General features: G+C 38.1%; 1 protein-coding gene across 4 annotated transcripts in view; it reads left to right on the forward strand.

Annotated features, from left to right (window-relative positions):
* The window catches only part of ATPCL (ATP-citrate synthase), a 498,463-nt gene that overhangs the window by 348,415 nt on the left and 122,069 nt on the right, over positions 1 to 27,979 (forward strand). For all 4 annotated transcript variants that reach the window (XM_067140650.2, XM_067140651.2, XM_067140652.2 and 1 more), the window contains exons 11-12: positions 2,504 to 2,619; positions 15,375 to 15,571. In XM_067140650.2, coding sequence (XP_066996751.2) covers positions 2,504 to 2,619; positions 15,375 to 15,571 — 313 coding nt within the window. The remainder of the gene's footprint in view (positions 1 to 2,503; positions 2,620 to 15,374; positions 15,572 to 27,979) is intronic.

The raw sequence follows: 27,979 nt of genomic DNA on the forward strand, positions 1-27,979 counted from the left end.
TTTATTGTTTTCAGAAACTCTACTTAAGGGAGGTGAGAGAGATGAGATGGCACATGGCTTTTAGTGCCGGGAGTGTCCGAGGACAAGTTTGGCTCACCAGATGCAGGTCTTTTGATCTGACACCCGTAAGTGATCTGCACATCGTGATGAGGATGCAATGATGATGAAGACAACACACACACACACACCCATCCCCGTGCCAGCAAAATTAACCAATTATAGTTAAAATTCCAGACTTTGTTGGGAATCGAACCCGGGACCCCTTTGACCAAAGGCCAGCACAGTAACCATTAAGCCATGGAGCTGGACTGGGAGTGAAAAGAAGTGAAAAATGGGGTTATAAAAAAAAAAAAAGAGTATATCTCAAAAACTTATTATGTTACAGATGTAAAAAAAATGGTGTTTGGAATCTCGTATAAAAATAAAGAAACACGTATTTTTTGTTTTTGGAATATCCACTTAAGGGAGGGGGTGGAAAGGACTGAGAAAGGTGTTGAATCCTTTGATGGGGATCCTTATATCTCAAAAACTGAATATGTTACAGACGTGAAAGTGGTATTTGGAATATCCTTTACAAATAAAGAAATACGTATTGTTGTTTTAGGAAAATCCTTTCAAGGGGGGTGAAAATGACCGAAAAATGGGTTGATTTCTTCTTATGAGGATACTTATATCTCAAAAACTGAAGATATTACAGGCATGAAAATTAGTATTTGAATCTCCTTTGAAAATAAACACACATTTTTTGTTTTCGGAAAATGCATTTAACCGAGTGAATAGAATTGAAAAAGTGGGTAAATTTTTAATAGGAGTATATCTACAGGCCGGCCCCGTGGTGTAGGGGTAGCGTGCCTGCCTCTTACTCGGAGGCCCCGGGTTCAATTCCCGGCCAGGTCGGCATTTTACCTGGACCTGAGGGCTGGTTCGAGGTCCACTCAGCCTACGTGATTAGAATTGAGAAGCTATCTGATGGTGAGATAGCGGCCCTGGTCTAGAAAACCAAGAATAACGGCCGAGAGGATTCGTCGAGCTGACCACACGACACGTCGCCATCTGCAGGCCTTCGGGCTGAGCAGCGGTTGCTTGGTAGGCCAAGGCCCTTCAAGGGCTGTAGTGACATGGAGTTTGTTTGTTTTTTAAAAACAAAGTAAACACATATTTTTTGTTTTCTTCTTGAGCGAGGGCTGTTTTTCACATGTACAGTTCTGTCGCTTGTTCCAGAATTAGCTTTTTGTCCCAAAAGGCAATACCACAAACGTGCTTTACAAAGAGTTTCTGAGGTAAATGAAACTCAATTTTTTGGTGAGTTCTTATACTTTAGAGATTATCAGATAATGTCTTAGTGCAGTACTGGGGATTACTTTTATCAAAATACGATATCCACATGGGCGAAGTCGCGGGTAACAGCTAGTAGACTATAATTGTAGTGCCTCTCCTGATGTGTGCTAATGTTTTGTTTTGGTTTTGACTGGGATTGTGTAGGTGCAACAGGCTGAAAGAACATTTAAAAGAACGTGACATCCCAGTGTTTGCATAGAATGATGGCAATTGATAACAATCAAAAGTCACCATGGATATGTCATTAGTTCAAGATGATAATTAATCACTGGATTCCTAGGAAGGGTATTCAGTGTAAATGTAAGAAGAAAGAGCTTCTTCATCTCAATGGAATGAAGGGAGTGAAAGGAATTAGTGCAGAACAGAAAAAAAGCCCCAATTATGGATATTATTGTGTAGCATCAAGGAATTAATTGCATTCCTTTTCTCGAGTTTTCCGTCTAGAGGCTGATTGCATCCTCGGAATGTGCCACCCAACTTTATGCAGTTATAGGGAGACTGCAGAAGCCAATAAGGGTGATTTAATGAGACGTACAATGTAGATGAATGAGGTGATTTTCTATTGATTTCCTCACTGGGCCAGAAAGTGTACTGTAATATGACCAGCCCTATGAGTAGCACGTTTCGTAGCATCCAGATACACGAGTTGAGTGCCAACTGTCATTATTCAGCACTGCCCATACCTCAGCCAGCAGCTTCTATACTGTCACAGCCATAAATGAGGCGGAGACTTCGGTGGAGGCCACATTTTTTCTTCGGCCTATGTCAAGAGACAGACGAAAAATACTGTGTCCATCAAGAAATAACAACAGGCCCTCATTCCCCTTGTGAGAATATTGAATCCTCAAATCTTTCTTTCTTTCTTTCTTTCTTTCTTTCTTTCTTTCTTTCTTTCTTTCTTTCTTTCTTTCTTTCTTTCTTTCTTTCTTTCTTTCTTTTAAATCTATGCTACTAAGTGGATCACATTGCTCACATGGTAAACATGAGAGTTTCTGGTCCAGACATGCCCATAACCGGATTCTGTTCTCTCATCTTTTCAAATTCTTTGACTCTTTTTAGTGTTAAGCTTTTTTTTCTTTATGTTTGTAGATATTGATTATGCAGCCATGTATGCATGAATTGTAGGGCAGTTAAAGCTGTATAGCACTTTACTTATTTATTTTAGTCTACAAGAAGATGGAAGATGCTATGACAAAACATCCGGCTGCTGATGTCATGGTTAATTTTGCGTCGCTCCGCTCAGCCTATGATAGCACAGAGGAGACTATGCAGTATCCTCAGGTAAGAGATTAAAGCTAACTCTCTCTGTATGTATTACTTGCTTTCTGTACATTGAGATTATGTTTACTGTTTTAGTTTTGGTAGAAAATGTAAATGCCACACAGCACCAGAGTGTTTTGAATATTGTCCATAACTGTGAAGAAATGCTTAGTGATCAAAGAGACAACCTTAATTCAGACTTAATTATGTTAAACAGCTTACTCCTGTTGATATATTGGATCCTGTGATATCTCAGTTGCTATACAACATTAGATGGGATCAGGATTTGGGTGGGTGATAACGTGCTGTTAGCTGATGGGGGAGCAGAAAGGAACTGACCACCCTACAAATAAAGCCCAGGTCAGGATAGCTAATGAACGACCTGTTGGCTTAGCTAGGACATTGCCAGGGCATGAAAAAGCACTAAACTACGTAAGTTTTACTTACCAACGATAATGCGTCAGTATTAACAGTACGTTAAAGAACGTATGAACGTTCGTGCGCATGAAGTGCTTTTATATATTGTATTCATCTTGTACATATATATATATATGTAAGTTAGTTTTAAGTAGAGATATGTTTTATAAACTAATTTTAAGACCTTAAACATACTATTTTAGATATACTATTGCATTGTTGCACATAATGACATATACGCCAGTTCACGTTACGACATGCCCCATTTGGATGTGACCTAATGTTTATCATCATATGGCATTCCTTTGACAATACAATCTTAATCATAGCTTCATCATATAGATATGTATGCATGGTTCAGCTGGAGATGACCGGCATTCCTTTGACAATACAATCTTAATCATAGCTTCATCATATAGATATGTATGCATGGTTCAGCTGGAGATGACCTTATGTAAAGGGTCAAAACCGGTCCTGTAGCATAATAAGTGCAATAAACAAGTCTTGATAGGTGGAAATCCTTTCCTATTTTTAATAGTCTAACATCAGCCGGTCATCAGTCATGCGTATACTGTATAACAATAAATTTCGCCCATACCCTCTACAGTTACACCAGCAGCTCCACGGACAAGTTTTAGACAGTAGAGTAACATTTTGTCAGTGGGCATTACGGAGGGTGACCAATAATGTAGCCTTTTTGTCAAGAGTCTTATTTTCAGACGAATCACGATTTCACAACAATGGCGTCGTGAATTGGCACAATATACACTATTGGAGTGCGGAGAATCTCCGGTGGGTAAAACAGGGCCAATTTTAAGTGCAGTGAGGAGTAAATGGCTGGTGTGGGATCTTGGGTGACTATCTCGTCGGATCATATTTCTTCGACGGACGTCTAACAGGAGCACGATACCTTCATTTTCTTCAAAATGAACTCCCACAGTTGCTGGATACCATGCCACTGTGCGAGCGATTACAAATATGGTTTCAGCAGGATGGAGCTCCACTTCACGGATCAGTAGTCATCCGGAACCGTCCTCATGCTTCATATCCAAATAAATGGATAAGAAGGGGCGGACCTGTTCACTGGCCCACCAGATCACCCATTCTAACGCCACTTGACTTCTTCCTGTGGAGTCGCATAAAGCGGGTAGTGTATGCACAGGAGCCTGAAGATCCTGGTCACTTTCGGCAACTGATCACCGAGGCATGCCAAGCTGTTACACCTGACATATTACAACTTGCAAGAATGTCTTTACATCATCATGCTGAAATCTGCATAAGCCAAGGTGGTCAACATTTCGAAGACTTGTTACACTGAATATTCAGGGTACCCTACTTTCTACCTACAGACAATCGTTTTCGTTATTCATAACTTACTTTAAATGTTTCCCTGTTAGTCACCATTTTCAACTCTTAATTCGATTTGTGTTATCCATTTTACAGACTAAAAATCAGATGGTTCAACTTCAATAATGCTTATGTACATCAGCCTATGTCGGAGCATAACAACTAAGCCAAGTTTACAGATACTAGTTGATCCACACCACGGGACAACTGGCATGGGGGCTCATCACGACGTGCAGGTCGTATACAGGCGTCAAATCAAAAGACCTGCACTTGGCGACCCGAACATGTCCTCGGACACTCCCGGCATTAACCCATTAACTGCCATGATCCCCAATTGGGGATTTCTTCTTTCCTTGGAGATTCTGTTTCTATGTTTAGGTTGGTAACGATGATTACATACTGACATTGTTCTACAGACATTTTTGAAGCTTGTGATCAAAGTGTTTGTTCATTGTTGCGAAGGCTGTGGGTTGTAGTGCGAGATTTCTGTGATGAGGCATGGTATTCAGAAGTTTCAGCACTTGCGAATATTCAAATCACAGTAAGTCACGTTATAATATTTTATTTCCGAATTCCGATCAACTGAATTTAATGCCTAATGCTTTCAGAAGATACAGAGCACCTTTTCACCTTCATGGTTATTTTCATTTAGCATTGTAGGCTTCTGAAAGCTTAATCCCCATTTGGGGCTCATGGCAGATACCATGTAAGTTTTGTTTTATTTTTTTCAGATCATAATGGGTCGCTATACTGCAGTTTGTCTTAGAGAAATTGAGGAAGTAGTCAATGATCCAAACTTTATGGTTCATGACATCCATGAAAATGACTGTGATGTGAATGGTACTATTGATATTGTTCAGCTACCACCGGATCACGTGGACAATATTTCTGACTGTGAGGACATTCACGAAACTGAACTAGAAGATACAGTCCCAACTGATGTACTGGGAAGATTGGAACTGCATACTCTCCAAGAACAGGACTGTAAAGGAACTGTACAACCTGAACTGGAAGATGCAAACCCCGCAAGAAAAAAAGTTAGGTCTAATATCACTTCTAAGTGGATAAGGGAAGACGCAACATACAGTAAATCATATGCTGACTCTCGAGAAATTGAGCAGCGGAAAGTCAATCTGACAACAGCTGACAGCAACTGACAACAGAAAAGACCGCTGTTGGATGTTTTGAAGAATTCTTTGATGAAACAGTACTGAGATTTATTGTTAGTGAAAGCATTCGGTATGCCTCCCAGAACAATAATCACAGCTTCCAGCTATCGCCAGAATGTATCCAAAAGCTCATAGGGATTATGCTATTCACTGGATAACAAGCCCTCTCTCAAGAGCAGCTGTATTGGAATGAAGAGGATTTTTGACGTATTAATTGTGCGGAAATGTATGAGTTGCAAACCGATAAAATGCGACCTTCACTTCAACGACAGCTCACTTCTGGATAGCATCCCGGGATCTGAGAGAGATAAACTTTTGAAAATTCGTCCCTTATTAGATTTGCTAAATAAGAATTTCATAAAATTTGGCGTTTTCTCTGAAAGCCTGAGTTTTGATGAGCAAATGATACAATATTATGGGCATCACTACTTGAAGCAATTTATCAGAGGGAAACCAGTGCGATTCGGTTTCAAGCAATGGGCAATGTGCTATTCCCAAAGTGGATACAGTTATCAGATGTCCATGTACGAAGGAAAAACGAATGATACAAATGATGTATCACTTCTAGGACATGGTGCTTCAGTGACACTGAAAATGATTTCCATTCTAAACAATCTCCATAAGTTCACAAAGTCTATTTTGACAACTTTTTTACAAGTTTCCCTCTGATGAAAACACTAACAGAAATGGGAGTGAGAGCGACAGGGACCGTATGAATGAACAGAATGTACAAATGCCTTATTGAAAGTGAGAAGAACATGATGAAGGAAGAGAGAGGAATCTGTGACTACTGGTTTGATAGCAACAATGAGATCTTGGCCGTGATATAGAAGCATAACACCTGTGTGAAGATGCTTTCAAACAATGATAAAATACAGCCAATAAACTTTGTCAAAAGATGGAGCAAGGGCCAGAAAAAAGAAATACAAGTCCCTCAACCTAACCTCGGCGGAAAGTACAACAAACACATGGGGGGCGTCGATAAACTGGATTGGAATGTACAGAAATACCAGGTCAGAATACGAGGAAACAAATGGTATTTTCCATTACTAACTAATGCAATTGATGTGGCATTAGGCAATGCCCACACAATTTACTGTCTTACAAATGGGCATATCTCATTGCTTCAGTTCAGAAGGATGGTGACAAGATCATATCTAGCTGAATCATCGGTCATTTCAGATCCGAAGCGGGCTGGTCGTCTGTCATACCCTAAGCCATCCACGTCACGTGTTCCAATAGACATCAGAACCTCCGGAAGGGGACACATGATTGAACGTACCAACATGGGCAAGCAAAAAAAATGTGGAGTGTGCAAGAAGAATGTAAGGAAGCAGAGTTGTGTGTGAAATGTGGGACTGCACATTGTATGATTTGCTATTTGGCACAAGAACTGAAGATCAATCATCAATCAATCATCATCAATCAATCACTACTGATCTGCATTTAGGGCAGTCGCCCAGGTGGCAGATTCCCTATCTGTTGTTTTCCCAGCCTTTTCTTAAATGATTGCAAAGAAATTGGAAATTTATTGAACATCTCCCTTGGTAAGTTATTCCAATCCCTAACTCCCCTTCCTATAAACGATTATTTGCCCCAATTTGTCCTCTTGAATTCCAACTTTATCTTCATATTGTGATCTTTCCTACTTTTAAAGACACCATCCAAACTTACCGTCTACTGATGTCCTCCCACGCCATCTCTCCACTGACAGCTCGGAACATACCACTTACATGTAATTCGAGCAGCTTGTCTCCTTTCTCCCAAGTCTTCCCAACCCAAACTTTGCAACATTTTTGTAACGCTACTCTTTTGTCGGAAATTGCCCAGAACAAATCGAGCTGCTTTTCTTTGGATTTTTTCCAATTCCTGAATCAAGTAATCCTGGCAAGGGTCCCATACACTGGAACGATACTCAGGTTGAGGTCTCACCAGAGACAAATATGCTCTCTCCTTTACATCCTGACTACAACCCCTAAATACTCTCATAACCATGTGCAGAGATCTGTACCCTTTATTTACAATCATATTTATATGATTACCCCAATGAAGATCTTTCCTTATATTAATACCTAGGTATTTACAATGATCCCCAAAGGGAACTTTAACCCCGTCGACGCAGTAATTAAAACTGAGAGGACTTTTCCTATTTGTGAAACTCACAACCTGACTTTTATCCCCGTTTATCATCATACCATTGCCTACTGTCCATCTCACAACATTATCGAGGTCATTTTGCAGTTGCTCACAATCTTTTAACTTATTTATTACTCTGTACAGAATAACATCATCTGCGAAAAGCCTTATCTCTGATTCCACTTCTTTACACATATCATTGCTATATATAAGAAAACATAAAGGTCCAGTAATACTGCCTTGAGGAATTCCCCTCTTAACTTTTACAGGGACAGATAAAGCTTCACCTACTCTAATTCTCTGAGTTCTATTTTCTAGAAACTGAGCCACCCATTCATTCACTCTTTTGTCAAGTCCAATTGCACTCATTTTTGCCAGTAGTCTCCCATGATCTACCCTATCAAATGCCTTAGATAAGTCAATCGCAATACAGTCCAATTGACCTCCTGAATCCAGGATATCTACTATATCTTGCTGAAATCCTACAAGTTGGGCTTTAGTGGAATAACCTTTCCTAAACCCAAACTGCCTTCTGTCAAACCATTTATTAATTTTGCAAACATGTCTTATATAATCAGAAAGAATGCTTTCTCAAAGCTTACATACAATGCATGTCAAACTGACTGGCCTGTAATTTTCAGCTTTATGCCTATCACCCTTTCCTTTATATACAGGGGCTACTATAGCAACTCTCCATTCATTTGCTAAAGTTCCTTCATGCAAACAAAAATCAAACAAGTACTTCAGATATGGTACTATATCCCAACCCATTGTCTTTAGTATATCCCCAGAAACCTTATCAATTCCAGCTGCTTTTCTAGTTTTCAACTTTTGTATCTTACTGTAAATGTCATTGCTGTCATAGGTAAATTTTAATACTTCTTTAGTATTAGTCACCTCCTCTCTCTGGACATTATCCTTGTAACCAACAATCTTTACATACTGCTGACTGAATACTTCTGCCGTTTGAAGATCCTCGCATACACACTCCCCTTGTTCATTTATTATTCCTGGAATATCCTTCTTGGAACCTGTTTCTGCCCTGAAGTACCTATACATACTCTTCCATTTTTCACTAAAATTAGTGTGGCCACCAATTATGCTTGCCATCATGTTATCCTTAGCTGACTTCTTTGCTGGATTCAATTTTCTAGTAAGTTCCTTCAATTTCTCCTTACTTTCACAGCCATTTCTAACTCTATTTCTTTCCAGCCTGCACCTCCTTCTTAGTCTCTTTACTTCCCGAAACACGCAGAGACATCTGCCAATCGAAACCTAGATCTCCGAGAATGGCTATACGATTAAACATATGGACATGAAGAGACAGAAAGCATCTAGCCTGCAAGATAAATTCATATAAACAATGTTGCGTGTGTAATGAAAGACTGCATGAAACAAAATATCATGAAGTGTAAAACTAAGTATTATCAACCATGATCCCCAGTTGGGGATCGACATAAATATATTGATTACTCTAAAGGAATTACTTTAAAATATATGTTCTTCATTTCTCAATCCTAGAACTGATCATAGTAGCCAGAATATACCAAAAAATTTGATTTAAAAATTTGGTAGTTAATGAGTTAAAAGCCATATGCCATTTCATACCTTCCATAAAACATGACCTCGGAGGCATTTTTAACTCTGTGATACAGAAAGCCCAGATGAATGCAAATAACTACACCATAAATAAGTCTGGAAATACCATGATTCAGCTGCTTGTTATCTTATCGTGAAAGGGAGCTCACACAACAAGGTTTGCCTGCTTATTGGACAACCCTTTGCTCAAGCTGCTTCACACACCTGAGTGCATATAACTCGCTCGCTTTCAAATAAAAATCGGTATAAAATACAGAAATCATTGTATGTTTTTGGTACACAATGATTTGAAACAAAGAACTTCAGACCTTTCTGATGAACTCAATCTCGATTTCTGAAAGACCACCCAGTATCGAACGGGCAGCCTTTTACAAAAACATTAACAATTTTTTTGCCAACGTTTTTAAAGTAATTAAACTTCAGAAATATATTTATAATAGTGCATTCCATAATCCACCTGTATTTCATGAAAATCGGACAGTGGGTTTTTATGTAATGGTACTACAAAGTTGTTGTTTACAAACAATGGGCAAGTAAATACGTAGGCACATTAAGTCAACAATAGTACCAAATAGTGAACTGGGAACAAGTTTGCAAGCCCTTACCTGTGACACAACTTTGTGCACTCCTATACTTTACACATCTGACGAAATTCAAAGTCACCATTTTCCCTTCTGTTATTAGTCTCATGATCTTGCTATTTTCTATTTGCACTTACTCTGTCTAATTTTCTGTTAAGAAGAAAACAGAATTCCATGGAAAAACAACTGTCACCCACTTCTCCATACACACTGATGCATAGTGAGTCATTCAGTGACAAAGGAGGGTGCCATTTCATCCACAAAGCAAACGTGAAATTTTAATTTAAACCTTTCAGCAATATTAGAACATTCGTGGTTTACTTATGAGGAAGAGAAGTTAAATCTTCGTGAAACATTGGCATTCATTCAAAATAAACCCAGACCCACAACCTATGTCTATTATTCTTGGCTGTTGAAGTATAAATCAGAAACACATCATTCTAATTTTGTTAATAAAGTCCCTACCAAGCCAATTAACTTTTTCTCTCAACATTTCCCTTATCATGTTTGATTCATGTTAGTAAGTTGATACTCCTTTCAGTTTCTCCATCCCACCAAACACATATCTCCTATCATAAAAGAGACAAGAACCCATGTTGCTAGAAGTTTTTAGCTAAATGGTGCCAGTTTTTTCCTACCCAATACCTTCTATATCACTTAATTTCATTCTGAAAGACAGTTTAATTTAATATAAACAACCGACATGTTTTCACAAGCAGGATCGACAATCAAACACTGACTTCTACTCCAGATCTAAAAAGCAGGGGAAATTTGGCTATGAGCTTAAATTTATTAACCTTAACTTTAATGACTGAACAGCCCAGTACATTCTGTCAGTGCTAGAGGTCAAGTATTTGAAACTAGCCTTTGGTATACATTTCATACCAACAAGGAGGGTAAAGAAACCCACTACACGACACCCATAAACTCCTGGTTAAGAGAAACTTGTTATTGCTGCTCTAATAAAAATGCTAACAAATTGTTTTGTGCGGCATCAATAAAGTGGTTGCGGTGTGATAATTAATATACCAGGTGGTTCACCAGCCCCTTATTTTTTTCGGAGGTAAGTAAATAGGTACTTTTTGCATTTGCATACTTCAACCACAACAAGATAAACTCGGACAACAATAAATTTTCAGGTTCCGGCATTTACAGACTGAAATGCGCTGAGTGCGATAGTTCATACATTGGTCAAACCGGAATACTTTGATTTGTCAACCTTTACCTATACAAATCCCATCATACATCAAATCGCTACCCCTTTAAGGAAACATGATATTAAGATAGCCTTTATGACCCAAAATTCAAATCGAAAGTTATTCTTCAACCACAGCAAGATAAACTAGGACAACAATAAATTTTTGGGTTCCGGCATTTACAGACTGAAATGCGCTGAGTGCAATAGTTCGTACATCGGTCAAACCGGAAGAAGCTTCACAACTAGATATGCAGAACATTATAATGCCCAGAAACACAACAAACACTCAGCAATGAGCATCCATATGAAGGACACAGGACACAGTTTCACCACAATCAAACAAGGTCTCCAAATTTTAAAAAGACTAGATAAAGGCAGACTCATGACAGAGTTCAAAAATTTGTACATTTTCTTGGACCAAAAATACAACAGTAATAAAAACTTAAATGATCCAATAGACAACCGAAGCCCTCTTTATGACCAATTAATAATTTTGTTCAATAAGTTAAATCTGAAAGACAAAAGACTTGCTGACGTCCTCAGAACAACCTCTTCAAGCACCCCCACTAAGCCATTCAATTTATCATGCCCCTGTTCTCACTCCAATACACATAACTCCTTCCCGTGCGCCAATCACAGGCCCACAGCCCCGCCATCTCAGGTCCACTCCCCTCCAACAAAACGTCACATGTACAACACGAGGAGCAAGACATTAGAGACAGCCAGTGCTTCACAAACCTCTTAGCAATAAAGTAGCAGCCTAATAACACTTAAAGTAAGTTTTAACTTCACAGTCTCAATTCTTTAACGCATTCATTCTTTCTCTTTTCTGGTCACTTCAATCAACTAATTAAGGACTTATCCTTCCTTTCAGATTTTCACATACGTAAGACAGCTCAATATTAATTACATCGCACAACTTTTCGACTGTCGCCCATTCAACCAATAAACTGACATCTCATACTTCAACAACAGAAACACACGGAAAAACTTAAAAATACTGGTCAATTGGGAAGATTTAACGACATTTCATCCGCCCTCATTCAAGCCATTATTTCAACTTCTTTCAACATAGGTTCATTTTGAATCAAATATCAACTGTTGTTTACATGCACTAGGCACTCCATCTTCATAGAGAGTGTCCAACGGAGGTGATTAGCCCATGGATACTTCGGCGAACTATTTTGTTTGAGTCTAAAATACAATTAGTCTACATAGACATCCAAGTTGAATTATGACATAATGCAACATTTTTCACATGAGCTAGTCATAAATCACATACAAAATTTCATATCTTGAAGCTAATTCTGATTAGACTACATCAGGAACGTAAATTGAGGTCAAATAAGAAACGTTTTGGAAATTAATACAAATTTGGAATGCTTTCCCACATCATTTTACAATGTAAAATATGTGTACAGTAATTGTAAATTATATTGTATTCTGCATTCATTCCCAATTTTTGTATATACATTTTAAACTGTCTGTGAACTTGGCATCAAACAAGACTTTAAACTACCATTATTGTCAATACTGAACATATGACCGCCTTGTTTTAAGTGAAAATTCACCAACATGTTCACTAGTGTAACATTTTTTAATCAACTTGATATTTTGTTAATGATAAGATCTTGTAAATGTTTTTTAATGTATTCACTCGTGCACTACATTTTTATAATATCCAACCAGAAGTCTGGTAGAATTTTGAGGTATTGATATGACTGATGATGCCCCACAGAAGGGACGAAACATGTCTCAACTATTTTAATGATGTTTAACTAATACGTTAACATCTTGTACTGTATTGAATAGGTGGATGTTAAAATAAATATCTTATATTATTACTAGATTCTTTCAATATGGAGAAAATGATTTTCATTACTTGTAACGTGTGTATCACTCGGCCAGTAGCTGGGAATTGCCAGTGCTGTTGTGTAAGTTGAGGGTTCTTCTTGTGTGTTCATATCACGACTTGCATATTCTAATCTATGTATAATAGGCATCCAAGAATTGCTGATTTTGTATCCTCCTTCTAAATTCATATTGTTCAGATTTCAATAGCCTGTCGGATTTTTCTTTTGATATTCCAGGAAAAAGTTGGTAAGATCTTGGTTATTTCAGATGGAATGTCACGTCTTGTTCCGCACAAATGCTTGGCTATAGCTGAAATATTTGTGTCTTGATTCTTGGTGTGATGGACACATTCTTTAAGTTGGGTAGAAATCAGGTGCTTTGTTTCACCAACGTAGCAGGTATCGCAGCCACATTCAATGTGGTAGAATCCAGGGGCTTGTTATTCTGTTAGGTTTTTGACTGGAGGCAGATAATGGGTTAACCTCTAGTGTGGTTAATAAATTATTATAAATTATTATTAGTGGCTTATAAATGGTCTTTATGTAATTTTTGTTTAGTATCTTGCCAATCCTGTCTGTCGTATTTCTGATGTAAGGAGGTATCGCTGTCTTTGAAGGGGTTAATTCCTTCTCCTCTTTATTTTCTTCTACTCTGGCCTTTCCTTTGCTTCATTCTAATTTCTGAAAAACTTGTCGGATGTTGTTTAGTGAGTAGCCATTTCTCCTGAGAGTTCCGATGAGGTGTTCTTTTTCTTCTTCAAGAAGTTCTGCATCGGATATCATTGTGGCCCTATTAATCAGTGATCTTAGAACAGCTTGCTTTTGTGATGGGTGGTGGTGTGAAGAGGCTTCCAGGTACCTATCTGTGCATGTGGGTTTCCTGTATACTGTATAGCTCAAAGGTGTTTTGGTTTACTAGGACATTCAGGAATAGTAGTTTCTCCTCTATCTTGATTTCCACGATGAACTGAATATTCACATGAATGGAGTTAAGACGTATGATTACTGGGCGAGTTGGCTGTGCAGTTAGGGGCATGCAGCTGTGAGCTCGCATCCGGGAGATAGTGGGTTCGAATCCCACTGTCGGCAGCTCTGAAGATTGTTTTCCCATTTTCACACCAGGCAAATGCTGGGGCTGTACCTTAATTAAGGCCAAGGCCGCTTCCTTCCCATTCCTAGGCCTTTCCTGTCCCATCGTCACCATAAGATCTACTGTATCTGTGTCGGTGCGATGTAAAACAAATAGCAAAAAAAAAAAAATTTAATGGGAAACCACGGAAAATCATCAGGGCTACCGACAGTAGTATTCGAACCCACTATCTCCCGGATGCAGTGACAAAATTCTGGTACCCTGGCATCTGCCATTGATATATTAACACAACTAGTTCAGTCATGGCCAGTTGGAATGTTAGATACCATGTAACAGAAATGAAGAAATTTCAGATAATTCCAACTTTTGTTTTTTATTGACATATCATTGATAATGGCTGTGTGGGAGAGTCTTCATGCAAGTAATAGTTGTTTATATTTGGAATGTAGACTTGAGAAGTGACATCTTGTGTGTATTTGCTTATTGCGCACAATCTAACCTATGATATATGGGGAGAGGGAGGTTTTAAGTTACAACTTGCTTGCTTTTGGCATTTGTGGGGGAATCATTGACCAGCACATGGTACATTCAATCCATTGTTCAACTTGTACTGTTCTCACTCTTTCAGCAAGAATTTAATCTACTGACCAGCAGATAAATACAGTACTTCTTTATAAGCTATGCTCTTCAAGGCATTCTAGAACATTCATAGCTGACCTAGTCTGTAAAATTCTATTTCTATGGGTCAAAAACTAACCAATTTATTACAAGACCTACTACTCTTGCAAATTACATCTTTAGATTGAAAAGTTCTTGCATAATGTACCACAGGTTGATATTATTTATCATATGTTATGATTGCTGAATGCAAAATTACAGGAATATATTGACACCAAGGAGGGCATACACAACCCTTGAATATTGTTGATAGCTCTGTGTACGTGATCACCTGTGGGTGTAATCTCAAGAAAATTGAAGCGTGTTCATTGTGCAGCAATTTCATTTTTATTGATGCAGTTTTCACTGAAACTAAGTAATGATGCAATCCAACATTGCCTGATGCCACTTGATGCACAGATTGTGTGAACATTTATAATACTTCATTTAAAAGGACTATGTTAACTCCTGGAGCTGAGATTACCACAACTACATATCATCACTTCAGAATTCAAACATTTCCCATTTTCAACAGTGAAAATAGCTCAAAAAGTAGTATGAAGCATGTCGGAATGAATTAACGAGTGTAATGTATTGTTGTCAAAGCTTGGAACTGTACTTCTATGAAAATTTAATAACTCTACTATTTTATCCTCAGAGATATAGATTTTATTTAGTGAGACATGTACTGGAATATTTAAGACTACATTACTTTTACATTGTTTTCAGATTCGTACTATTGCTATTATAGCAGAAGGTATTCCTGAGAATATGACACGTAAGCTGATTGTTATGGCTGAGAAGAAGGGTGTAACTATCATTGGCCCTGCTACTGTTGGTGGAGTGAAACCTGGCTGCTTCAAGATCGGTAACACAGGAGGCATGATGGACAATATACTACATTCCAAGCTCTACCGACCTGGCAGGTAAAACTCTTAATTTGTGTTGGTGTTGTTTTGGGATGAGGATCATAATTTAATTTCTATATTTGTAGTAATAATGAGGGTAAGGCATATCTTTTCTCTTATTGGTTATTCTATGTTAAATTACACCACAACTTTTATATGTAAATATGGAGATATTAACCAAGTCAACAACTTCAGAAGAGCAGTTGGTCTTAACTTGCAGGAACTTCTGAATTTATTAATTATATAAATTTCACCTGTTGCTTCCATTCTGAATGATATTTCAGTTAAGAAATCTCTAACTAAATATTTTTTGTTATACTGAACACAAAAGATGGCCAGGTAAGATGTGAGCTGTATTAGGTATAATAAGTACTCTACAGTACAGCAGCAACACTTTATATTCTGAATTTCAGTGGCTTCCAACTTGGAGAGATAATTCATTTAGAAGATACTGTATAATCCCAAATACCAACCTCTACCGAATAAGAGTAGCACCCAGAATTTCTAACTCCAAAATTTGGAAGAAAAAAGGAAAAACCCATGTTTACTGACCAGTTTTGATCAATTTCAGAAAATGTGTGTCACAGAATTCCTAATTTCAAACTCTTTACAAGTAAATAAAAACACCACGTATAGTTGGCTAACAGTCCACTATAGTGAGTATGACATATAGCGAGAACCCCATTTAAATTACATTTTAACGCCCCTCGAAAATTACTAAATTAACCTGTGTAATATCCTATAGTTACGAGAACCCTTTCACTCATCCATTCTAAGGAATATATTAATCCGTTATTACACTTTATGATTAATCACAGAACACCAAGCGGTTTAGCACACTTTTTTTTTTATATATCCGTATGCGCCAGCCTTTAAACTGAACACGATTGGTCATCTTTCATCTCAGTTTCCCACTACATGCACTAGTGAGTTCTCTTGCCATCATTCAAATGCACTGTCAAAATCATTTATTAACGCCCCTCAGCTCACGTTGCCGACTATTTGGAATATTCAATCGAAGTTCTAAACGAGAGGAGGGAGCAATTTTCACACGTGCATAAATAACGTGGCCAATAGCAGTTGTTAACTCATTAGAAATAAATAAAGACCGAAGTAAATGTTAACTCGTTAGAAATCAATAAAGACCGAAGTAAATGATCCCTTAATTCTGATACTAGGTACTGAAATTAAATAAGAATGTGATACTTCTCAAGAGTCTCTGTGTATTTATTTCAGAAGTTATGTTATATATTCTTGCATCTGGGTAAGTTTCAGAAAGGCTGTTCCCACGTAAATGTATAGTGAACATTTTGTCATTACTCTGCTGGGACTTGAAATATGTTTTTGTAAAGTGTAGCTTCCACCGAAGTCCCAGTCAACATCCATGGCTGTGACAGTATGGAAGTTGCTGGGGTATGGGTAGTGTTGAGTAAATGACATTCAGAGCATGACTAGAGCATCTGAGTGTTATGAAAGGTGCTGCTCATAGGGTCAGTCATGCTGCAATAGTACTGTCTGACCCAGTGAGGAAAGCAATGGCAAACTACTTCACTCCTCATCTTGCCTAGTATGCCTCATTTTGGTGCTGCCATTGGTTTTTGGGGTTTCCTTATAACCGCATAACCTTTGGTGGTGCTATTTGAGGATCCAACCAGCCTCTGGGCTGATGACCTAACAGACAGACATGTTACATGCACCATTAAGTTAGACTAGCAATGCTATTTGAGTAAGAAAACTGAAACTTTGCCACCAAAGTCTACTATTGTATTACAAATTTTAAGAATGAAAATTGAACATGCGCATTCACATAGAATTGAAATTAGAAAATAACTAATGAGAAACCTGCAGTAGGGGAAATCATCTGAAAAAATGTTAGTTTTGTATAACTGACTGCCATTTCGTACTTATATTTAATGCTTTTTTCTTTTATCTCTTTTCTACTTTTACAAAAATCATGTAGCACACCACTTGGTTCCAGTAATGCAGAACCGCACAAGATTTTGGCTGCTTACAAGGCGCATTCGACATGAAGCTGATGTGGCCACATTGATGCACATACTGAACAATGTATATGAGACAATGAATTGAAAAGCTTGAATATAACTAGCACATGAATTTCAGAAGCAGTACTTTGGCAAAAACGTATGTAAGGTGTTCAGGATTAATCAGTAAAAATGGATATTTTGGTATAAGTGACATCTTCAAAAAGTAAGGTATATATGATTATGGAAGGTCATTGAACATTTATTGAGTTACACAGTGTAACAATGTAGGGGGACACAGATACAACACACTATCTTTTGACATAGTTATCTAGTCTCTGTAAACACCTGTCGAGAACATTCTACAAATTGTTCAGTTCACTGATTATAAAAATCCACTCTTTGGTCCTGGAACCTTCGGAGAACCACTGTTTTAATTTGCTCTTCGTTGGCGTATTTTATCCCTCCAGATGTTCTTTCAGCTTGCCGAACAAGTGGAAGTGGTGTGGTGCAAGATATCGTCTGTTTGCCAGATGCTTACATAGCTCCCATTAAAACCATTGAAGCATAGGTTGTGTTGTGTGTGCGTTGTGTGGTTTTGCATTGTTGTGAATGAGAACTATGCTGTTGCTTAACTTTCCCTGCCTCTTGTTCTTTACAGCCTTGCTCAATGAACTCAGTAGTGTTTGGCAGTAAGAGTTGGCATTAATTCTTGTGCCTCCCTTACATGAACTCTCTGTAAATAACTCCTTCACAGTTGTAGAGAACAATGGCCATGACCTTCCCTGCTGAGGGTGCAACTTTGAATTTCTTCCGCACTGGCAAGGGTGAGTGTGTCTGTTCCACAGACTCCCTCTTTGTTTCCAGTGAGAAATGATGTACCCATGTCTCTTCTCCCATAATGGTGCAGCTTAGAAGCTCATTGCCTTCCATGGAGTAACACTGAATGAGGTTCAGAGTATTATATTCACAAAGACTCACACTCGGGATGCTGTCAGTTGTGTACACTATTTTATTTACAAATTATATATACATTATACACACACATTAACGAAGCGCCATCTTGAATAAACACTTGACTGCTACATTAGCATGTCAACCAATTACCAACACAACAAAATTACAACATGAGTTCACACACTCGACTAACGACTTTCACTCGCAAGAACTCTCAAGACTGTCTCTTTATATACCTCGCCAGGCCAGGCCTCTAGAAAAGTATGACACAACATGCTTTCTCGTATCTTCTCGAATCTCCAATAATCTGTGTACAAATGAATAGAACCTTCTGTACAATGCTAGTGACGAAGGTGTATTGTTCTAGAATCTAACCCTGTGTTGCACAACATTACATCGGATTTATACATCATATTTACAGGTAATAATAAATTACATACTATTAATTATGTGTTCTTACATTAAATTGTCATGTTAGTAGACAGACAGCAGATGTATCGTGACATAACCTCACAGGTTTTGTTACACAAGACAGATCATATAACACACAAATAATAAATGATACGACCATGATTTATACCAAATGAAGTCCGAACATAACCTGTGATACATAACTATGTAGATATTATTATTAATAATAATAATAATAATAATAATGATAATAATAATAAACATGCTGAAAGGATTTGGAATTAATGACAAAACAACTAATATAATACAACAGACATTAACAAACACTCGGTCACAAGTAAAATTCCTTTGAGAGCTATCAGAACCATTTGAAATCAAGATAGGTGTGAGGTAATGAGATGGCCTCTCCCCAGTCCTTTTCAACTGCGTGTTGGACAAGATGATAAGGGAATGGCAAAAAGAAATGAGTCAGGAAAATATCCCGAATGGAATCAAGATATGACACAAAAAGGCAGAGCTTAAATTTGAATGTCTTGCATTTGCAGACAATTTAGTGTTCTTTGCTGAAAATCTGGAGACTGCCACTACACAGATAGAGGTCTTGCAAGAAACAGCAGAAAATGCAGGACTGCAAATATCCTTTGAGAAATCTAAGTACATGAACATGTAGCCCAAAAAATCAACATGGACAATGAAGACTAAGTATAGTGGCTTAAAGAGAGTCCACAAATTCAAATATCTAGGGGAGATTCTGACTCCCAACAACAACAACAACAACAACAACAACAACAACACCAACAACAACAACAGTAGCAGCAAGAAGAAGAAGAAGAAGAAGAAGAAGAAGAAGAAGAAGAAGAAGAAGAAGAAGACGACAGCTGTCAAAGAAAGAGCAAAGAAGATTGAGATTGCATTCAGACCATGCCAGGAAACTTATAAGCCCAAATCTCTCTCCTATCAAACCAATCTCAGACACTATCATACTGTGGTGAATCCTGAATGCCTTTATGCAGCAGAGACAATTACCAGAAAGGGGATTACTGAAATAGAAAAGAAAGAGTGTAAATTTCTGAGGAAAATTCTGGGACCCAAGGAAGCAACAGGAAATGAGTTTACCTTCTGTTTGAGATAAAATCAAGAGCTGTATGAAAAATGAAAAAACATTTCAACCACGATAAGAAAAAGGCGACTGACTTTCTATGGACACCTGAGAAGAATGGCACCGGAACGCCTGGCAAATAAGATCCTCATCTTCCAGGACAAAAGAAAGACCCAAGTACCCTGGCTGAAAGAAGTTCATGAGGATCTTAAAAAGTGTGGCATTGAGGAGGGAGATATTACAAACAGAACAGTGTTCAGAAGGAAAATTGCGGAGGTGATGGATCTGTTCGTAAAGAGACCCAGGAGAACAATAAGGGTTGTCTCGGTTGAGGAACGAGCAAAAGCAAGCCAGAGAATGAAGGAGTATTGGCGTTGTGGTGGGTGGGTAGTTATGGCGATTATTATTATTGTTATTATTATTAATGAAAGATAGAAAGGGATCTACCGGGCGAGTGGGCCGTGTGATTGGGCGCGCGCAGTTGTGAGCTTGCATCCGGGAGATAGTGGGTTCGAAGCCCACTGTCAGCAGTCCTCAATATGGTTTTCTGTGGTTTCCCATTTTCACACCAGGCAAATGCTGGGGCTGTACCTTAATTAAGCCCACGGCCGCTTCCTTCCAATTCCTAGGCCTTTCCTATCCCATTGTCGCCATAAGACCTATCTGTGTCGGTGCGACGTAAAGCAAAATCGTAAAAAGAGGGGGGGGGGGGGGGTCGTGGAAGCGACATATTCAAGTGCTGGGCAACGAATGTAAACCGTGCATGGTACAAAGGGGAAAAATAGCAAAGAAGAAGCAGTCAGGAAAATACAAAGACACTAGGGAGTAAACAAGAATGGCAACTTCAGATGAACAAAAGGGATGTATCGAAACACAAGACAACACAAGTAGAGAATAGTACAGCACCAGAATATCAAAAGATTAGAACACTTTTCACAATAAAGCAGAAATGAAATATGCAAAGCTCGGTGATGGAGACAATTTGGATTTTATCTGAACAACATTTACACTTACATTCATTAAACAGAACAGATGTTTCCCAACCAAATGTACAAAGACAAATGAGAGAGATTAGGGAAGAAAGGAAAGACAAAAGAACAGGAGAATGAATTACAGATCAGCATTTTTAAAATACAATATTCGGGCATACAATAAGAATCGACCTGACTAGAAAGTAGTTTGCTATATTAATGCTAAGTTCTAGAAAAAACTGGATGTAACACTGATGCATTTAGCCCAACATGATTGATGTAAACAAGTTCAAGGCTAGACTATTACACAGTAGAAGAAATTACACTATAAAATATCAGATACTCAAGTGAGTTTTGTGTCACTATATATATATATATGAAACATAAAAAAACATGAGATTGTGTTAACTAATTGAGACTTGAGCAGAAAATGTGGATTTCACTTTCATTTTCAAGAGTATTGATACACAGAAAGTTCATAGTCACATAACTTAAAACAGCATTCCAAACAAAGGAATTGGACATCCAGCTGCTCCGTTGTGGATTCATAATCAAGCACTGTACAACCATCGTAATCTATAAGTTTCATTTCTGTATTGATGTTATACACAAATACAATGAGAAGAAGGCTTCCACCTAATCAATGCTTATTTATTAAATTAAAAACTAAAACTACAGGACCGGTTTCGACCTTTCTAGGTCATCTTCAGCTGGTCACACAATCACATATAACATATCATGCAATCATAAAACATCACTAGATCCAACAAAGAATGTCATACGGACGATAACATGTCAAATTATTCTCATGATTGGGGGCAATCGTCAAATTGGAACTTGGTATTCACTGTCTTTTCATGAATAACATACATAAAAAACACATTCATTAAAGTTTGGATTGTTCATAGGCGTAAGTTTTTCTGAAATTAAATGCTATCTTGGTAAAACATGTGTGGTAACACAGAGAGAAAGTCTTGTGGGTTGCACTTCCTTCTTTCCTGAACCTTCAGTTGTACATTGAGATAGAATCTTGTTGCTCAGTGCTAATTTGCCTTAATTTTTAAAAACTAATTAGTTTTGTCCTTAAAGTCTTGAGGAATAGACATTGTAATGAACACTTAATGATAACTGTAGGAATAAAATATGTGTTAAAATTCAATGACCTGCATTGTAGGTATAAATTGCACTATAAAATGTCAGATTCTCAAGTGAGTTTTGTGTCACCATATAAATACGAAACATAAAAACACATGAAATTGTGTTAACTAGTTGAGACTTGAGCAGAAAATGTAGATTTCTAAAACGTGCACACAAAAATCTGTGCTGTTTGTGTTGGAGGGTAATTCATAAGGTCCTGTGTTGAATCCTGCTATATGGCATTTGACTAGAGTAGAGGCTCCTTCCCTTTGCAGTTGTGTGTAGATTTAACAGTTATCTGTGAAAGATAAAAGTGAAAGGTGAGTACCATATTTCCCGGCATAATCATCGCCACCGCGTAATCGTCACATCCTTTATTTTCAATACAAAAATCGGACTTTAAACATTTAATCGCATAATCGTCGCACGTACAAATTTTGTTCACCAATCTGGTTAAAAGGTAAATGGAACTGCAATGTAAGTTGCACATGAATGCGCAATTTAAATACGTGTATGGTTTATGGGCAATTTGGCAACACAGTCACATTTGCGAGATGTTGCACAACGTATAAATAAATAAATAATACTGGTATATGTACGACGCATGGCTTACCGGTAGGCTATCAGCAGTTTGACAAAATGGTCGCGAGACAGTGTACAATTTATTCACCACCTACATATTATGAGTTCTCATATGAAATACGTAAGGCTGTAAGTTATCGCTTATCGGCAACGTCGCCAGGAAATACCGGTACCAACACACACTTGTCTTCTAGTAGACAAGAGGTCTAATAGAATTCTGCATTATTACAACCACCCACCCCCCCGGCGCAACAGTCGCAAAGGACCTTGGCCTAGCAAGCGACCACTGCTCAGCCCGAAGGCCTGCAGATTACGAGTGTCGTGTGGTCAGCACGACGAATCCTCACGGCCGTTATTCTTGGCTCTCTAGACCGGGGCCACCATCTCACCGTCAGATAGAACCTCAATTGTAATCACGTAGGTTGAGTGGACCTCGAACCAGCCCTCAGATACAGGTAAAATTCCGTGACCCGGCCGTGAATTGAACCCGGGGCCTCCGTGTAAGAGGCAGGCACGCTACCCCTACACCATGGGGCCGGCTCCTGCGTTATTGCGCACGAAGTGAAATCCAAGGCGATAACGCAGATTTCCATGGAATTATTCAGCTCACGGTCAGCCGAATTATTTACGATGTCTCAGTTGTCATCGCTAGACTCTTATCTTACTACTACGTCATAAGTGTCCGGGCATGGGATGAAAACTTTTACCCAAGCAGTCAAGATAATTATTATCCAATGGTATTAAAGGTTTATTTTATAAACTTGTCAGTAATGTAATGTAAAATTATCAATAACTGGGAAGAAATATTAACCTAATTACCGTACCTATGTTTAAAAGAAATTGAAAAAATGAATGTTTGTTACTGACATCGCGAAACATGGTCATCTACAGTAGATCTACACCGCGCTAGCTAGAGCGATGTGTGAAGATGTCTGTGCTCCAGTTTGTGAGCTTTGCACAAGCGCACTAGTGTCTCGCAACCAACGAGCTGAACTGATAACAAATTGCCGCATGCTTCCTTGCTGCCTAACAGTATTGGCTGCTCTGGAATGGACAGATCACAGATGCATTGATTTGTTTGTGACTGACGTGATTACTGTAGACATGTGTGCGTGAGAATTTAAGTATTTAATTTGTGTTTGGGGTGTTCATAGAAATAATTTGTTTTAATAGTGAACAATTACGGAAAGTCATTTATATTGCAAAACATTAATGTGTAAAGCATTTATAAGCGATTATGGGTAAATATAGAAACTATTCTGCGGGCTTCAAGCTAAGCGTAATTGCCTTCGCTGAACAGCACGGGAACAGAGCTGCAGAAAGAAAATTTTCAGTGGGTGAAAAGTTGGTTCATGACTGGCGGAAATTAAAGAACAAGCTAAAAAGCACAAACCCTTCTAGACGCGCGTTTAGAGGTCCTAAAACAGGGAAGATTCCTATAATTGACGAAGAAGTGTTTATGTACGCCAGTGAAATACGTAGCAATGGCTGCAGTGTATCATATGAAATGTTAAAAATTAAGGGACAGGAGGTAGCGCGCAAACACAACATAACTCAGTGTAAGGCGAGTCGTGGGTGGATTAAGGGGTTCATGCGACGACACAATCTGTCAGTGCGAAGGAGAACAACACTAAGCCAAAAGTTGCCTGCTGATTACACGGACAAGATTGTAAATTTTCACCGATTTGTCATACGTTTGCGCAAGGAAACTTCGTACTTGCTTTCTCAAATCGGTAATGCCGATCAGACTCCAATCTTTTTTGATATGCCTTGCAACAGCACTATTGCGCTAAAAGGATCATGGAGTGTATTAATGAAAACCAGCGGTAGTGAGAAGTTGCGATGCACGGCAATGCTAGCCATTATAGCTGACGGAAGAAAGTTGCCACCTTACATCATTTTCAAGAGAAAAACAATGCCTAAGAATATACAGTTTCCCCATGGAATTCATGTACGAGTGCAACCAAAGGGTTGGATGGACGTAGAACTCATGCTTGTTTTAGATAGTTTCCGAGGTCACCTCGTGAACGAAGTGAAGCAACTTCTCAGTAAAAATAAGACATGACAGATAGTCATTCCTGGTGGCCTAACATCTGCTTTGCAGCCACTAGACGTATATGTTAATAAAGACCACTTACGTCGATTTTACAACGAGTGGATGATGAGCAGCAATCAGCAATTGACGCCTGCTGGAAATATCAGGCGTCCACCCTTGGACTTGTTATGCTCGTGGGTGATGAAGAGTTGGAATCTTATACCACCTGAACTAGTCTCCAAGAGCTTCAAAAGGACTGGGATTTCGAATGCACTAGAGACTAGACGTATCCGAAGATGATGCAGTGTGGCAGAGAGACGAAGAATCTGATAATGGTATTAACAGCGGCGAGGACGGCGCATCAGATACCGAAACCTGTGATAGCGACACAGAAGATTTGGAATAAATTGTGTACCGGTAAGTCCGTATTTCACAACAAAGCTATAATTTTTTGCAAGTGTAATATTTTAACTTTAATACTCAAATTAATGACAATTAACTTAATACGTTCATTTTTATCTTCAGGTTGGAAAAACGTTCGCCGAATTGTTGCGAATAATTATGAATTTTGTTTTAGACTATTTTAATTATTTTGATGTATAAACGTGAGTATTACATGCATCTTAAATTTGTATCAAATACAATTTAGTTATAAATAAATTTTTTGTGTAATACAAATACTGGTATTAAAAATTTTTCGTATAATGGTCACACCCTACTATTTTTTTCGAAAATTTTGGTATGAAAAGTGCGACGATTATGCCGGGAAATACGGTAATTCGTTTTTAGTACTCGGGAATGCCTATTAGTCGTGTGGAATGAATGTGTATATGGGTACTTACTGCTGTTGTTGATTTAACGTTGTGTGTAGCTTGGGAGCATGTTGCGTTGTGCACTGCTCCGTGTTCATCTTGGGCTAATGTTCGTTGCTGTGAGGGGGAGGGGCGGAGGGGCAGGAGGAGTAGCTGTTGAGGGGTTAGGGGTGGAGCTGGGCGTATCTTTAAGTGAATCTTAGACACGTGTCAGGTTTTGTTTGTTGATTCTTTTGAGATAAGCATTTTTTTTAAAGGAAGGAATGGCTGTGTTAAAGATGATATTTATTGTATCTGCAATTTCATTTAGATTGGAATTAGGGTTGGCATATTGATCTAAAGTAATGTAAAATTCCTCTGTTGTATTGAGCAAGAGGCCCTTGGGGTTTATGTAGTCTTCGATGTGTTGAGCTATGGAAGAAAAGGTATTATGTTTTATCGCATTGAAGTGCTCATTGTAACGGGTTAAAAAATTTCTACCAATACGTCCGATGTAGCTGGCTTAGCAGTTATTGCATTTCATATGGTAAGCTCCTGAATGACTGTATTTATTACTTTTATTGATCGACTTGGTGTTGTGTAGAATGTTAGCGTTATTATGTGTAGTTTGATATGCTATTTTCAAGTTGTGTTTTTAAAAAACTTTGGTTGTAGGGTGTATGTGTGTATTATTGAAGGTAAAGAGTACGTAATCTTTCTTGGATTTTTTTTGTTCTGGTTAACTTTGATTTAGGCTGATATTTTATGGATAATTTTGTTAATCATTTCTCTCTTTTATCCATTATGTGTGGCTATTTCATAAATTAGGTGTAGTTCTTTGTTTAATTCTTCTTTTGTTAGCGGTATGTTAAATGCTCTTTATTTCATGCTGTAATATGCTGCTTTTTTGCGTGCAATGGGGTGAATAGAATCTATTTTTATTGTGTTAGAGGTGTGTGTAGGCTTTCTGTATATTTTGTAAGTTATGTGGCTTTCATGTCTCCATAAACCGTAAAAGTAGTTAGTGGGATGTAAAGCAAATAACATTATTATCAAATCACAACATGAGTTCACACACTCAACTAAAGACTTTCACTCGCAACAACTCTCAAGACTGTCTCTTTATGTACCTTGCCTGGCCAGGCTTCTAAAAAAGTATGACACAACATGCTTTCTCGTATCTTCTCGAGTCTCCAGTAACCTATGTACAAATGAATAGAAAATTCTGTCAAACTCTAGTGACGAATGTGTATTGTTCTGGAATCTTACCCTGTGTTGCACAATATTACATCGGATTTATACATCATATTTACAGGTAATAATAAATTATATACTATTAATTACGTGTTCTTACATTAAATAAAGTCGTGTTAATAGACATTCAGCTGATGTGTCGTGCCATAACCTTGCATGACGTTTTTGTTACACAAGACAGATCATACAACACACAAATAATAAATTATACGACCATGATTTATACCAAATAAAGTCCGAACATAATCTGTCATACATATATATGTAGATAATAATAATAACAACAACAACAACAACACCAACACCACCACCACCACCACCACCACCACCACCACCACCACCACCTGCTAATTGAACTTGATATTTTCAGCATTCACTCATGGGTCTCTAACCCATGGGTAAATAATGAAAATATCGAGCTTGATTATTATTATTATTATTATTATTATTATTATTATTATTATTATTATTATTATTAAAATTATTAATGTAGCTTACAAATTCTTCTTTCACCAGAGTGAATACTCCCCCTCACACCATTCCTATCCTATCTCTACGATACACACTCCAGTTCCGTGAGAAAATTTCTGTATCTCTTATATCATTTCTTAGCCATGATTCAACTCCTATTACAATATCTGGTGAGTATATATATCTATTAAATTACTTAATTCTATTCCTTTTTTTTACAATACTTCTACAGTTGAGCACTAACATTTTTATGTCATCCCTACTTGATTTCCAGTTCCCTGTTCCCTTATCACCGCTCCCTAGGCCACCCCGTGTCCCTGAATGTACCTTCCTATAACCTTTCTAAACAAATTTCCTAACTTATACGTACCACTGTGGTTTAAGTGAAGGCCATCTGAGCTCAGATCCCTATCTCCTACCCACTCATTAGGATTTAGAAATTTCACTCCCAGTTTCCCACATAACTACTCGTCTCATTTAAATCCCCAATCATCCTCCAGTCAGTATCCTTCCTACACAGTATTCCACTGATAACAATCTCTGCTTTCTTAAACTTCACCCGTGCTGCATTTACCAGATCCTACACATCCCCAACTATGTTGGTACTTATACCAACTTGCCTTACTTTTTAGGTAGAAATGTGAAACCCTACCACCTTCTCATTCCCCTCCTCCTCCTTCTCTTCTACTTTCCTCAACATCTGCCTCAACCTAATTCCTGGATAATACTCTACCCT

The sequence above is a fragment of the Anabrus simplex genome, chromosome 2 (assembly GCF_040414725.1).
Source record: "Anabrus simplex isolate iqAnaSimp1 chromosome 2, ASM4041472v1, whole genome shotgun sequence".
In the NCBI taxonomy this organism is placed as follows: Eukaryota; Metazoa; Arthropoda; class Insecta; order Orthoptera; family Tettigoniidae; genus Anabrus; species Anabrus simplex.